Source organism: Scyliorhinus torazame, chromosome 1 (genome assembly GCF_047496885.1).
Source record: "Scyliorhinus torazame isolate Kashiwa2021f chromosome 1, sScyTor2.1, whole genome shotgun sequence".
NCBI lineage: Eukaryota > Metazoa > Chordata > Chondrichthyes > Carcharhiniformes > Scyliorhinidae > Scyliorhinus > Scyliorhinus torazame.
In genome coordinates, this window is record NC_092707.1 from 11280133 (window position 1) to 11291780 (window position 11648).

At 49.1% G+C, this 11648-nt stretch overlaps 1 protein-coding gene across 1 annotated transcript; it reads left to right on the forward strand.

Annotated features, from left to right (window-relative positions):
- The first annotated feature begins 381 nt into the window (after window positions 1–381).
- Window positions 382–11139, forward strand: LOC140429352 (C3a anaphylatoxin chemotactic receptor-like). Its single transcript, XM_072516218.1, has 3 exons — window positions 382–479; window positions 5411–5559; window positions 10133–11139. The coding sequence occupies exons 1-3, from the start codon at window positions 382–384 to the stop codon at window positions 11137–11139; spliced, it is 1254 nt and encodes a 417-aa protein (XP_072372319.1).
- Window positions 11140–11648: the final 509 nt, after the last annotated feature.

Genomic DNA, 11648 nt, shown 5'->3' on the forward strand with positions numbered 1-11648 from the left:
AAGCGCATCTGTAACCTCCCGAATGCACTTGTGCATTGTTGACTGGGTCACCCGCGCAGCCTGAAATCAGCCACTGATGTAGAAGTTCAGAGCGGCAGTAACTTTCCAGGCCACAGGGAATGGGTGACCGCCCCACCCGTGTGGTGCCAACTCCGGCATCACCGGGCACAGATGGCCCACCGTTCCCCGGGACAGACACAGTCTCCTCCGGCACTGGACATCTGACATCTGGAGGTAGGAAGTTCTACGTCGGAGCTCCTGTGGCTGGTGGTGTCTCCTCCGGGGCTCCGCCATCTGAAGCCCTGCTCCTGGAAGAGCAGAGGGCCCAGTCTCCCCCTCCTCGGCAGGGCACCGAGCCTGGCCGTGTGCAGCAGCACGTCGATGTCGCTGGCGCTGGCCGATTGCAATCAAGACAATGTCCAGCTCGACTGGCTCCATGACCCTCCCGAATCAAAAACTGGAGGGAAGAGAACATCAAAGTGAGTGATGAGGATTCCTGACGCTGCCCAGACCCACCGCCCTCTCAGCATCTGGGACATCCCCCTATGTGCATCCCCCTATGTGAACGCCTTTTGAATGGACCTCACTCCCTCCCTGTCACACATTAACCTCTTCCCCACAGTCGTCCCTCTCAACTTCAACAGCACCTGAGTGAGGCGTTTCGACCCTCGAGAGCCTTGGTGGTCTGCGTGCCCCCCCCCATGGGTGCGGAGCGAGGGCAGCTGAGTGCATTCAATGGACCTGTGTTCTAACCTTACAGGGGAACAAAATGTTGCCCCCCATCATCCCTTGGATGGGATGATTTTTGAGTGCATTCACTCTCACACCTTGCATTGTTAGGCCACATCTGTGTGACCTCTGTGTTATGTGGACGTGAGTATGAGCCTTGGAGTTCAATGCTTGTGGCATAGGCTTCCAAAGGGGTACAAAATTGGATGCCAATCAGTGACATACTCATGCATTGCAACGCTGACTAAATTGGCACAATTGACTTGCCAAGGAAGGGCCAGGCTCTGATTAGTCAGCTGGATTCCCTGTGTGGCAGGCTAGGAACACCTGATGTGTGTGAAGACTGAAATTAGCATGTCAACTTCACCCTTAGAGGGCACCCTTATTCCCCCAGCTCTCAAAGGCTGTGGATTAAGTGAGCCAGTCACCCCGACACTAACCCCTGACAGCCTGGCCTCCATAGCCAGTGGCCTTGAACTTCCAGGCATCTCATGCCCTCTGGCTTCACAGTGCTGCCCGAGTGTCGGGGGGGGGGGGGGTCGTCATTTTCACTGCGCTCGCCATCCCGCGTCGCCATTCTCGGGCTCAAAACTCCGCCCAAGGACTTCGAGGCTGCGTTGTTGCTAATATTGGTGGCAGTCTTAGAAAACTATCGGCTTATTTCAGGTGAAGTGTTGCACAACCGCCTTTCAAAAATCATACCAAAATAAAAGCGAAATGCCGCGGACGTTTGGAAATCTGAAATAAAAAGAGAAAATGTCGGATAAAGCCAGCAGGAGTGGCGGGGTCGGTGGAGAGAGAAAGAGAGCCGAGGCTTTGAGTTCAATCTGAATCTTCAGGATACGAAGAATTCTGAAGATGAGTCACATTCAACTCAGAACGGCCGAATGTTCCCAGCACTTTCTATTTCAAATCATATTAAAGTAACTTGAATCATAAAAAAAAGTGGCTTTAATTCTGCTGAAATTGGGGACATGTAAATAGCATGAAATTCTATCAGCTTCTCTGGCTTATTCTCTGTGAGGTCACGCAGTGAAAGAAGGTGACAGCCAATGTTACCGGCGTTTCAGATACGAATACTATTCCTCGCTCTGCAATTGAACTTGAACAAAAACATTTAAAACCGATCTTTTCAAATTGTGGTCTTTCACACAGTCCCCTGAGAGTTATACCGAGGCTCCTGCCTGAGTGCGATTGCTAAAGGCTTGTCCCTTATCTGTGTGAAACACAACAAGTTCTCACACGTCTCTGAAATCTCAATGTGAGGAAGTAAAACTAAGTTTATCTGAAACAGCCGTTAATTGTGGTGGCTTGAGCTGTGTGGGAATTTGCAGAGCGGAATGAAATGAAATGAAATGAATATCGCTTATTGTCACAAGTAGGCTTCAAATGAAGTTACTGTGAAAAGCCCCTAGTCGCCACATTCCGGCGCCTGTTCGGGGAGGCTGGTATGGGAACTGAACCGTGCTGCTGGCCTGCCTTGGTCTGCTTTTAAAGCTAGCGATTTAGCCCTATGCTTTACCAGCCCCACTGGTGCATCAGTTGGGGTATTTTGCGCGTTTTTATTTTTTCGAGGCTACATTTTTCGCACTGTTTTACTCACCATTCTCAGACGCGGTTAACTCCTATTTCATTCTTTTTGTTTTGATGTTTGGTCTGAGCACTGTGTGGGAGGGGTGTGCTGTCTGCAGCTTGAACTTGTGACCCTCTCTCTACTCGTGGTGGACTGCCGGTGATCGCGAGTGACTCCACACAGTGCATGTGGAGCACGCGCCTTCATTCTGGGGCCTGGTGACTCTCGATACCGTGGCCGCTTGTCGCGGTGCACGTTTCCAATGAAGAGCGCAGAAGGGCGTGCCAGGAACAGCACCGGGCATACTGGAAAATGAGGCGGTGACCTGGTGAAGGACTACCTGCCAAACAATGCGGCACGGTAGCACAGTGGTTAGCACTGCTGCCTCACAGCTCCAGGGACCCGGGTTCAATTCCGGCCTTGGGTGACTGTGTGGAGTTTGCACTTTCTCCCCGTGTCTGCGTGGGTTTCCTCCGGGTGCTCTGATTTCCTCCCACAGTCCAAAGATGTACTGGTTCGGTGGATTGGCCATGATAAATTGTCCCTTAGTGTGCATAGATGTGCAGGTTAGGTGGGGTTATGAGGTTAATGGGCTAGGTGGGGGAGTAGGCCTAGGTAGGGTGCGCTTTCAGAGGGTCGGTGCAGACGTGATGGGCCAAATGGCCTCCTTTTGCACTGTAGGGATTCTATGTTCTACGTTTTAGAAGCAGCAAGTGATAGACAGAGCCATCCCACAACTAATGGATCAGATCTAAGTTCTGCAGTCAGTTGCGAATGGTGGCGGACAATTAAACAATTCACTGGAGTGGAGGCTCCACAAATATCCCCACCCTCAATGATGGAGGAGCCCAGCACATGGGCGCAAAAGACAAGGTGAGGCATTCGCAACAATCTTCGCCAGAAGTGGCGAGCGGATGATCTCCTCCAGAGGTGGATGGCCTTGATGAACTTGCCCCTTTGTGCCCAGGGATGTGCAGGTTAGATGGGGTTTTGGGTTCGGGTGGGGGAGTGGGCCTAGATAGGGTGTTCCTAGGGTCGGTGCAGACTCGATGGGCTGAATGCACTGTAAGGATTATGTGGTAAATACAATCTGGCCAATTACCGCCATGTCAGTCTACTCTGAATCATCAGTAAAGTGATTGAACGGGTCACCCACAGTGCTATCAGGTGGCAATTATTTAGCAATAACCTGCTCACGGACGCTCAGTTTGGGTTCCGCCAGGGTCACTCAGCTCCTGACCTTATGACAGCCTTGGTTCAAACATGGACAAAAGAGCTGAATGCCCGAGGTGAGGTGAGAGTGACTGCCATCGACATCAAGGCAGCATTTGACCGAGTGTGGCATCAAGGAGCCCGAGCTAAACTGGAGTCAATGGGAATCAGGGGGAAAGCTCTCCGCTGGTTGGAGTCATACCTGGTACAAAGGAAGATGGTTGTGGTGGTTGGAGGTCAATCATCTCAGCTCCGGGACATCACTGCAGGAGTTCCTCAGGGTAGTGTCCTCGGCCCAACCATCTTCAGCTGCTTCATCAATGGCATTTCTTCCTTCATAAGGTCAGAAGTGGGGATGTGCGCTGATGATTGCACAATGCTCAGCACCATTGGCGGCTCCTCAGATACCAGAGCAATCCAGAAAGACCTGGACAATATCCAGTCTTGGTCTGACAAGTGGCAAGTAATGTTCGCACCACCCACACAAGTGCCAGGCAATGTCCATCCCCAATCAGGGGCTGGTTTAGCACAGGGCTAAATCGCTGGCTTTGAAAGCAGACCAAGGCAGGCCAGCAGCGCGGTTCAATTCCCGTACCAGCCTCCCCGAACAGGCGCCGGAATGTGGCGACTAGGGGCTTTTCACAGTAACTTCATTTGAAGCCTACTTGTGACAATACGTGATTTTCATTTACAAGAGAGAATCTGACCATCGGCCGTTGACATTCATTGGCATCACCATCACATTACCCCACACATCCCCAATGAGGGCACCCCACGATGGGGTCACTGAATGTGCCCCCTTTTCAGGCCTCCCCATCCCCCTTTCATTCCTCCCCCCCCCCCCACCATTCGACCCCCCCCCCCAACCTTTAGCATGTTCCATCATGCCCATCCTTCACCCTCCCACACTTCATGGGCATGACCCTTCTCAGGCCCCAGCCCTTGGCAATGCCAGCCTGGTAGTGCCAGCTTGGCACCCTAGCAGTACCTCTGCCAGCCTGGCAGTGTCAGCCTGGCAGTGCCAAGGTGCCTTGGTGCCAGAGGGACAGTAAGAGTGCCATCCTGCCCTATTCCTGACCACCCAGGGGTCTCCAATGCGCTGGGAGACCCCCCCCCCCAGGTGCTGTTATGCCTGGTCCATGTTTGTGCGGACTATGTATATTCAGTTAGCGTCAAAGAACCAAGTAGGGCAGCACGGTAGCACAGTGGTTAGCACTGTTGTGTCACAGCGCCAGGGACCCGAGTTCGATTCCCGGCTTGGGTCACAGTCTGTGCGGAGTCTGCACGTTCTCCCCGTGTCTGCGTGGGTTTCCTCCGGGTGCTCCGGTTTCCTCCCACAAGTCCCGAAAGACGTGCTGTTAGCTGAATTGGACATTCTGAATTCTCCCTCTGTGTACCTGAACAGGCGCCGGAATGTGGCGACTAGGGGATTTTCACAGTAACTTCATTGCAGTGTTAATGTAAGCCTACTTGTGACACTAAAGATTATTATTATATTATATATCATATTATATTATTATATTATATATATTATATTATTATAGTATTGCTAAACGGCGCCCGATCGAGGCCTCGCTGGGGAGGCTGCTGGTTCCTGAGTGCTGGGATAATCTGGAGGAGGCATATTTAAATGAACCTGATATATGTTAATCTGGATCTCGCCCGGCGAGGGCAAGATCCAGATCGTGACGCCTTGCGATGTCTCGCGAGATCCCGTTAGATCTCGTGAGGCGTTCTGAGCGTCACAAATTTAACGGCCTCGTCGTGTCATGGATGTCGCCGGACCCGATGAATTCATCCGGCATGTTCTGTGTTTATTTTAAAAATTAATAATCATCCCTGCCGATTGTGTATTTGATATTCTTATTAAGTATTTATGCAATTTTTAAATTTCAGATTTTCCACTGTCCTTTGCTTTAGTGACAGGAGGCTGTTGTCCGCCCAGGGCTGTCGGAGGGGTAACGTTCTGAGCATTTTGCTGCATCTTGCTCAGTCGGCGGCGATATTTGGAAGCAGCTTATCGAAAATCCCAGTGGTCAGCTCGAGTGCGTTGAAACATCAGCCTCTTTGTGTCTTGCTGATTGTCACTTCAGTCCGTTGTCTGTGTACTTGTGCTGTCACTGCAAGGCAGCCAGATTGAGGTCAAAGCAATGCTCACAGTGTGAGACATCAGTACCTGGGGAATGAACCACCTCACACTCGGTACCAATATCAAAGGAGGAATATGCATTATATGTTGCTATATGTCCCGGTCTCACAGATATTCGTTCGACTTCAAACTATGACACATTGCTTTGCAGCAAGAAACCAGGCCATTTGGCCCAGCTAGTTCGTGCTGGTGTTTAACTCCACATCAACCTGCTCCCACTCTAATTTAACCATCAACATCCCCTTCTATTCCTCGCTCCCTCCTGTGTCTATCCAGCTTCCTTTTAAATGGATCTACAGTATTTGTCTCTACCTCATCCGATGCCAATGAGTTCCACATTCCCACCACCCTTTGGGTAAAGAGGTTTTTCCTGAATTCCCTATTGGAAACATTCCTGGCTGTCCAATATTTATGGCCTCCCCCAGATTTTCTACAACCGCCCCCAAATCGAAACCATTCATAATCATAAAGACCTCTATCAGGTCACCGTCAGCCTCCGTCCTCTAGAGAAAAAGACCCCAGCCTGTTCAGTCTCCCCCGAGAGCTGTTACCGCCCAGTTCTGATACATCCGTGTAAATCCTCATTGTGCCTTCTCCAAGTTCCCCAACATCATTTTTATCATTCGGAGACCAAAATGGTGAACTCTTCAGAATCGACAAGTTTAAAAAAAAAAAATTTAGAATACCCGATTATTTTTTTTTCCATTTAAGGGGCAAAAAAAAAAAAATTGATGAGGGAAGGGCTGTAGATGCCATATACATGGACTTCAGTAAGGTGTTTGATAAAGTTTCCCATGGCAGGTTGATGGAAAAAGTGAAGTCGTATGGGGTTCAGGGTGTACCAGCTAGATGGATAAAGAACTGGCTGGGCAACAGGAGACAGAGAGTAGTGGTGGAAGGGAGTGTCTCAAAATGGAGAAAGGTGACTAGTGGTGTTCCACAGGGATCCGTGCTTGGACCACTGTTGTTTGTGATATACATAAATGATCTGGACGAAGGTATAGGTGGTCTGATTAGCAAGTTTGCAGATGATACTAAGATTGGTGGAGTTGCAGATAGCGAGGAGGACTGTCAGAGAATACAGCAAAATATAGATAGATTGGAGAGTTGGGCAGGGAAATGGCAGATGGAGTTCAATCCAGGCAAATGCGAGGTGATGCATTTTGGAAGATCTAATTCAAGAGCGGACTATACGGTCAGTGGAAGAGTCCTGGGGAAAATTGATGTACAGAGAGACCTGGGAGTTCAGGTCCATTGTACCCTGAAGGTGGCAACGCAGGTCATAGAGTGGTCAAGAAGGCATACAGCATGCTTGCCTTCATCGTACGGGATATTGAGTACAAGAGTCGGCAGGTCATGTTACAGTTGTATAGGACTTTGGTTAGGCCACATTTGGAATACTGCATGCAGTTCTGGTCACCACATTACCAGAAGGATGTTGATGCTTTAGAGGGGGTGCAGAGGAGGTTCACCAGGATGTTGTCTGGTATGGAGGGTGCTAGCTATGAAGAAAGGTTGAGTAGATTAGGATTGTTTTCGTTGGAAAGACGGAGGTTGAGGGGGGACCAGTTTGAGGTCTACAAAATTATGAGAGGTATGGACAGGGTGGATAGCAACAAGCTTTTTCCAAGAGTGGGGGCGTCAATTACAAGGGGTCACGATTTCAAGGTGAGAGGGGGAAAGTTTAAGGGAGATGTGTGTGGAAGGTTTTTTACGCAGAGGGTGGTGGGTGCCTGGAACGCTTTGCCAGCGGAGGTGGTAGAGGCGGGCACGATAGCATCATTTAAGATGCATCTAGACAGATATATGAACGGGCGGGGAACAGAGGGAAGTAGGTCCTTGCAAAATAGAAAACAGGTTTAAGATGAAGGATCTGGATCGGCGCAGGCTGGGAGGGCCGAAGGGCCTGTTCCTGTGCTGCAATTTTCTTTGTTCTTTGTTCTTTGTATTTAGCGCGGCCAATCCACCTATCCTGCACATCTTTGGGTTGTGGGGGCGAAACCCACGCAAACACGGGGAGAATGCGCAAACTCCACACGGATAGTGACCCAGAGCCGGGATCGAGCCCGGGTCCTCAGTGCCGTAGGCAGCAGTGCTAACCACAGCGCCACATGCCGCCCCAGGATCGACAAGTTGAGCATAACTTTACTTCTTGTCGAGTCTACCCATAGAGAAACGAACACGTGTTCTTGAATTTTAAAAACAAAATCATTTACGGTATGTGGGCGTCGCTGGTCAGGCCCAGCATTTATTGCCCATCCCTAATTGCCCTTCAGAAGGTGGGGGTAAGCTGCCTTCTTGAACCGCTGCAGTCCCTGAGGTGTAGGTCCACCCACTGTGCTGTTATGTGGTCATAGTAACCTGTGTTGCTACTTTTGGTGATTTGTCTATCCATACCACAGAAAGGTTACAGTACAGAATGAGGCCATTCAGCCCGTCGAGTCGGTACTGCTCATTCCAATCCCACTTCCCAGCTCCTGGCCTGCAGCCTGGCAAGTTACAGCACTTCAGATGCAGATCCAAGTGCGTTTTAAATGAGTTGAGTGTTTCAGCTCCTACCATAGAATTCAGGCTGTGAATTCCGGACACCCACCACCCTCTGGCGGAAGAAGTCTTTCCCCTTGTCTTCTCTAGTCCTTCTACCAATCACTTTCAATCTGTGCCCCCTTGTAATTGACCCTCAGCAAGGGGAACCAAATATTTCCTGTCTACCCTCTCTAGGCACCTCATAATCATGATGTGGAGATGCCGGTGTTGAACTGGTGTGAGCACAGTAAGGAGTCTTACAACAACAGGTTTAAGTCCAACAGGTTTGTTTCGAATCACTAGCTTTCGGAGCGCTGCTCCTTCCTCAGGTGAATGAAGAGGTCTGTTCCAGAAACATATATTAGACAAAGTCAATGATGCAAGATGATACTTTGAATGCAAGTCTTTGTAGGTAATTAAGTCTTTACAGGTCCAGACAGAGCAACTGGAGAGAGGGATAATCACAGGTTAAAGAGGTGTGAATTGTCTCCAGATGTCCTTCGTGTAATGTGGTGACCACTGTTATTTATTATATATATACACACACACGGGCGATGTACCATTTGTCAATGTTCTCTGTTGATTATTCTTTTTGTCTACAATGTACGTACTGAAATGAAACGAAAATCGCTTATTGTCACAAGTAGGCTTCAATGAAGTTACTGTGAAAAGCCCCTAGTCGCCACATTCCGGCACCTGTTCGGGGAGGCTGTTATGGGAATTGAACCGTGCTGCTGACCTGCCTTGGTCTGCTTTCAAAGCCAGCGATTTAGCCCTGTGCTAAACAGCCAACCCCTGTGTACTGTGTACGTACTGTGTACGTTCCCTTGGCCGCAGAAAAATACTTTTCACTGTACTTCGGTACATGTGCCAATAAATCAAATCAAATCAAAAATCAATTCAAATATTAATGATTTGGATGAGAATGTAGGAAGCATGGTTAGTAAGTTTGCAGATGACACCAAGATCGGTGGCATAGTGGATAGTGAAGACGGTTATATAAGATTGCAACAGGATCTTGACCAATTGGGCCAGTGGGCCGATGAATGGCAGATGGAGTTTAATTTGGATAAATGGGAGGTGATGCATTTTGGTAGATCGAGTCAGGGCAGGACCTACTCAGTTAATGGTATGGCGTTGGGGAGAGTTACAGAAAAAAGAGATCTAGGGGTACAGGTTCATAGCTCCTTGACGGTGGAGTCACATGCTAGGTTTTATTGGTCCAAATATTGAATACAGGAGTTGGGATGTTGTGTCCAGTTCTGGTCACCCTATTATAGGAAGGATATCGTTAAACTAGAAAGAGTGCAGAAAAGATTTACGAGGATGTTACCGGGACTTGATGGTCTGAGTTATAAGGAGAGGCCGGATAGGCTGGGACTTTCCCTGGAGCATAGGAGGCGTAGGGGTGATCTTATAGAGGTCTATAAAATAATGAGGAGCATCGATAAGGTAGATAGTCGACATCTTTTCCCAAAGTTAGGGGAGTCTAGAACTGGAGGGCACAGGTTTAAGGTGAGAGGGGAGAGATACGAAAGAGACCAGAGGGGAAATTTCTTCACACAGAGGGTGGTGAGTGTCTGGAATGAGCTGCCAGAGGCAGTGGTAGAGGCGGGTACAATTTTTTCCTTTAAAAAAGGTTAGACAGTTACATGGGCAGGGTGGGTATGGAGGGATAGGGGCCAAATGTGGGCAAGTGGGACTAGCTTATTGATAGAAACTGGGCGGCATGGACCAGCTGGGCCGAAGGGCCTGTTTCCGTGCTGTAAACCTCTATGACTCTATGACCAGAACTGTACACAAAACCCCAGCTGTGGCCCAAGCAATGTTTTACACAGCTCCCATCTGAAAATTTCCCGATCGTGCCCCACATTGTATAGAGGTCTATAAATTGTTTAGTTCTGAGTGTGACTGCATTGTTGATATGTGGATTTGTTTTACAGGAAGACAGATCAGATTGGTAAAGATGTCATCTACCCTGATGTTTGATGATGATTATTTCTCACTGTTCACCTACACACCATACTCTTCGGATAGATCGGAGGATGACGTGTTAATGGTGCCTCTGCTGTTTTGCTCCGTCATCTGCCTGCTGGGAATCTCAGGGAACATGCTGGTCATGTGGATCGGGGGAAGAGAAGTGAAGAAGACAGTCAGCATGGTATGGCTGTTAAACCTGTCACTGGCAGATTTCATCTTCACAGCCACCCTACCCTTTTCCATTGCTCACTTGGCCCTGAAGACACATTGGCCCTTCGGCAGCTTCATATGCAAATTCCTCAGCTTCATCAACCACCTGAACATGTTCGCGAGCGTCTTCATACTGGCTGTGATTAGTCTGGACAGGTGCATCTCGGTGACATTGCCAGTCTGGTCTCAGAACCACCGGACAGTTCAGTTCGCCTGTACGGTTTCCCTGCTCGTATGGATATTGGCTGTAGTCTTCAGCATTCCATTTTTCCTGATCCGTGAGACCGCGGAAGACAGACTGGAAGGAAAGACGTACTGCTTCTACAGTGAGCACACGTACAGTCTCAGTAGCTTAATGGTGGTGAGGTTTGTTCTGGCTTTCCTCATCCCTTTCATCACCATTGCCGTCTGCTACAGCATCATCATGGTCAAGGTGAGGCGCAGGTGGAGGAAATCCTCGGCCAAATCGTGCAAGATCACCAGTATGATTATCGCGGCATTCTTCATTTGCTGGATACCCTTCCACGTGTTAAACATTATCCATGCCACGTCCGACGAGGACTTCCCAGTCTGGCTCCCCATCGTCACCAATCTGGCCTATGCCAACAGCTGTGTCAATCCTATCCTTTATCTATTCACTGGCCATGGGTCTGCCTTACACATCAAGGAGAGAATCCAGATGGCACTGAAAGCAATACACGAGGAGATAAGCTCCACCGGATCCAGGTCCGACACGAGGCCAGGCAGAAGCACGGCCTGAAGGAGGCCGCAGCGAAGATTTCTGTCTCCCGGACTGTGTGTGCGATGTTGTCCCTTCTTGATGTTCTGGTGCATTTGTCAGTTTACTTTGAGTCCCAAAGATTAATCTTCAGCTGCAAGGTCTTGCAGGCTTAAACAAAAAATGAGGATGTGGTGATATACATCACTGTAAGTACACAAAGTGTTAATGTACATACACTACACCTAGCTAGACATTAGAGGGAGCACCAGAGACATGACACACAGACAGTCAACCAATAGGTCAGTAAGATAGGACACGACCAATGGGCATTCACGATACACATAGAGGTGACACTACCACAGGAGGGCATTACACCAACCCATATAAAAGGACACATCACACATGCTCAGTCTCTTTCCAGTGGAGACATTCAGTGAGTACAGACACAGGGTTGATTGAACATCACACCCACCACGTGGATTGTAGCAGACTGGTTCGTCAGTCTGAGTAGCTATAGCAGGATTAACAGTAGAGTCGAATCCAAGTAG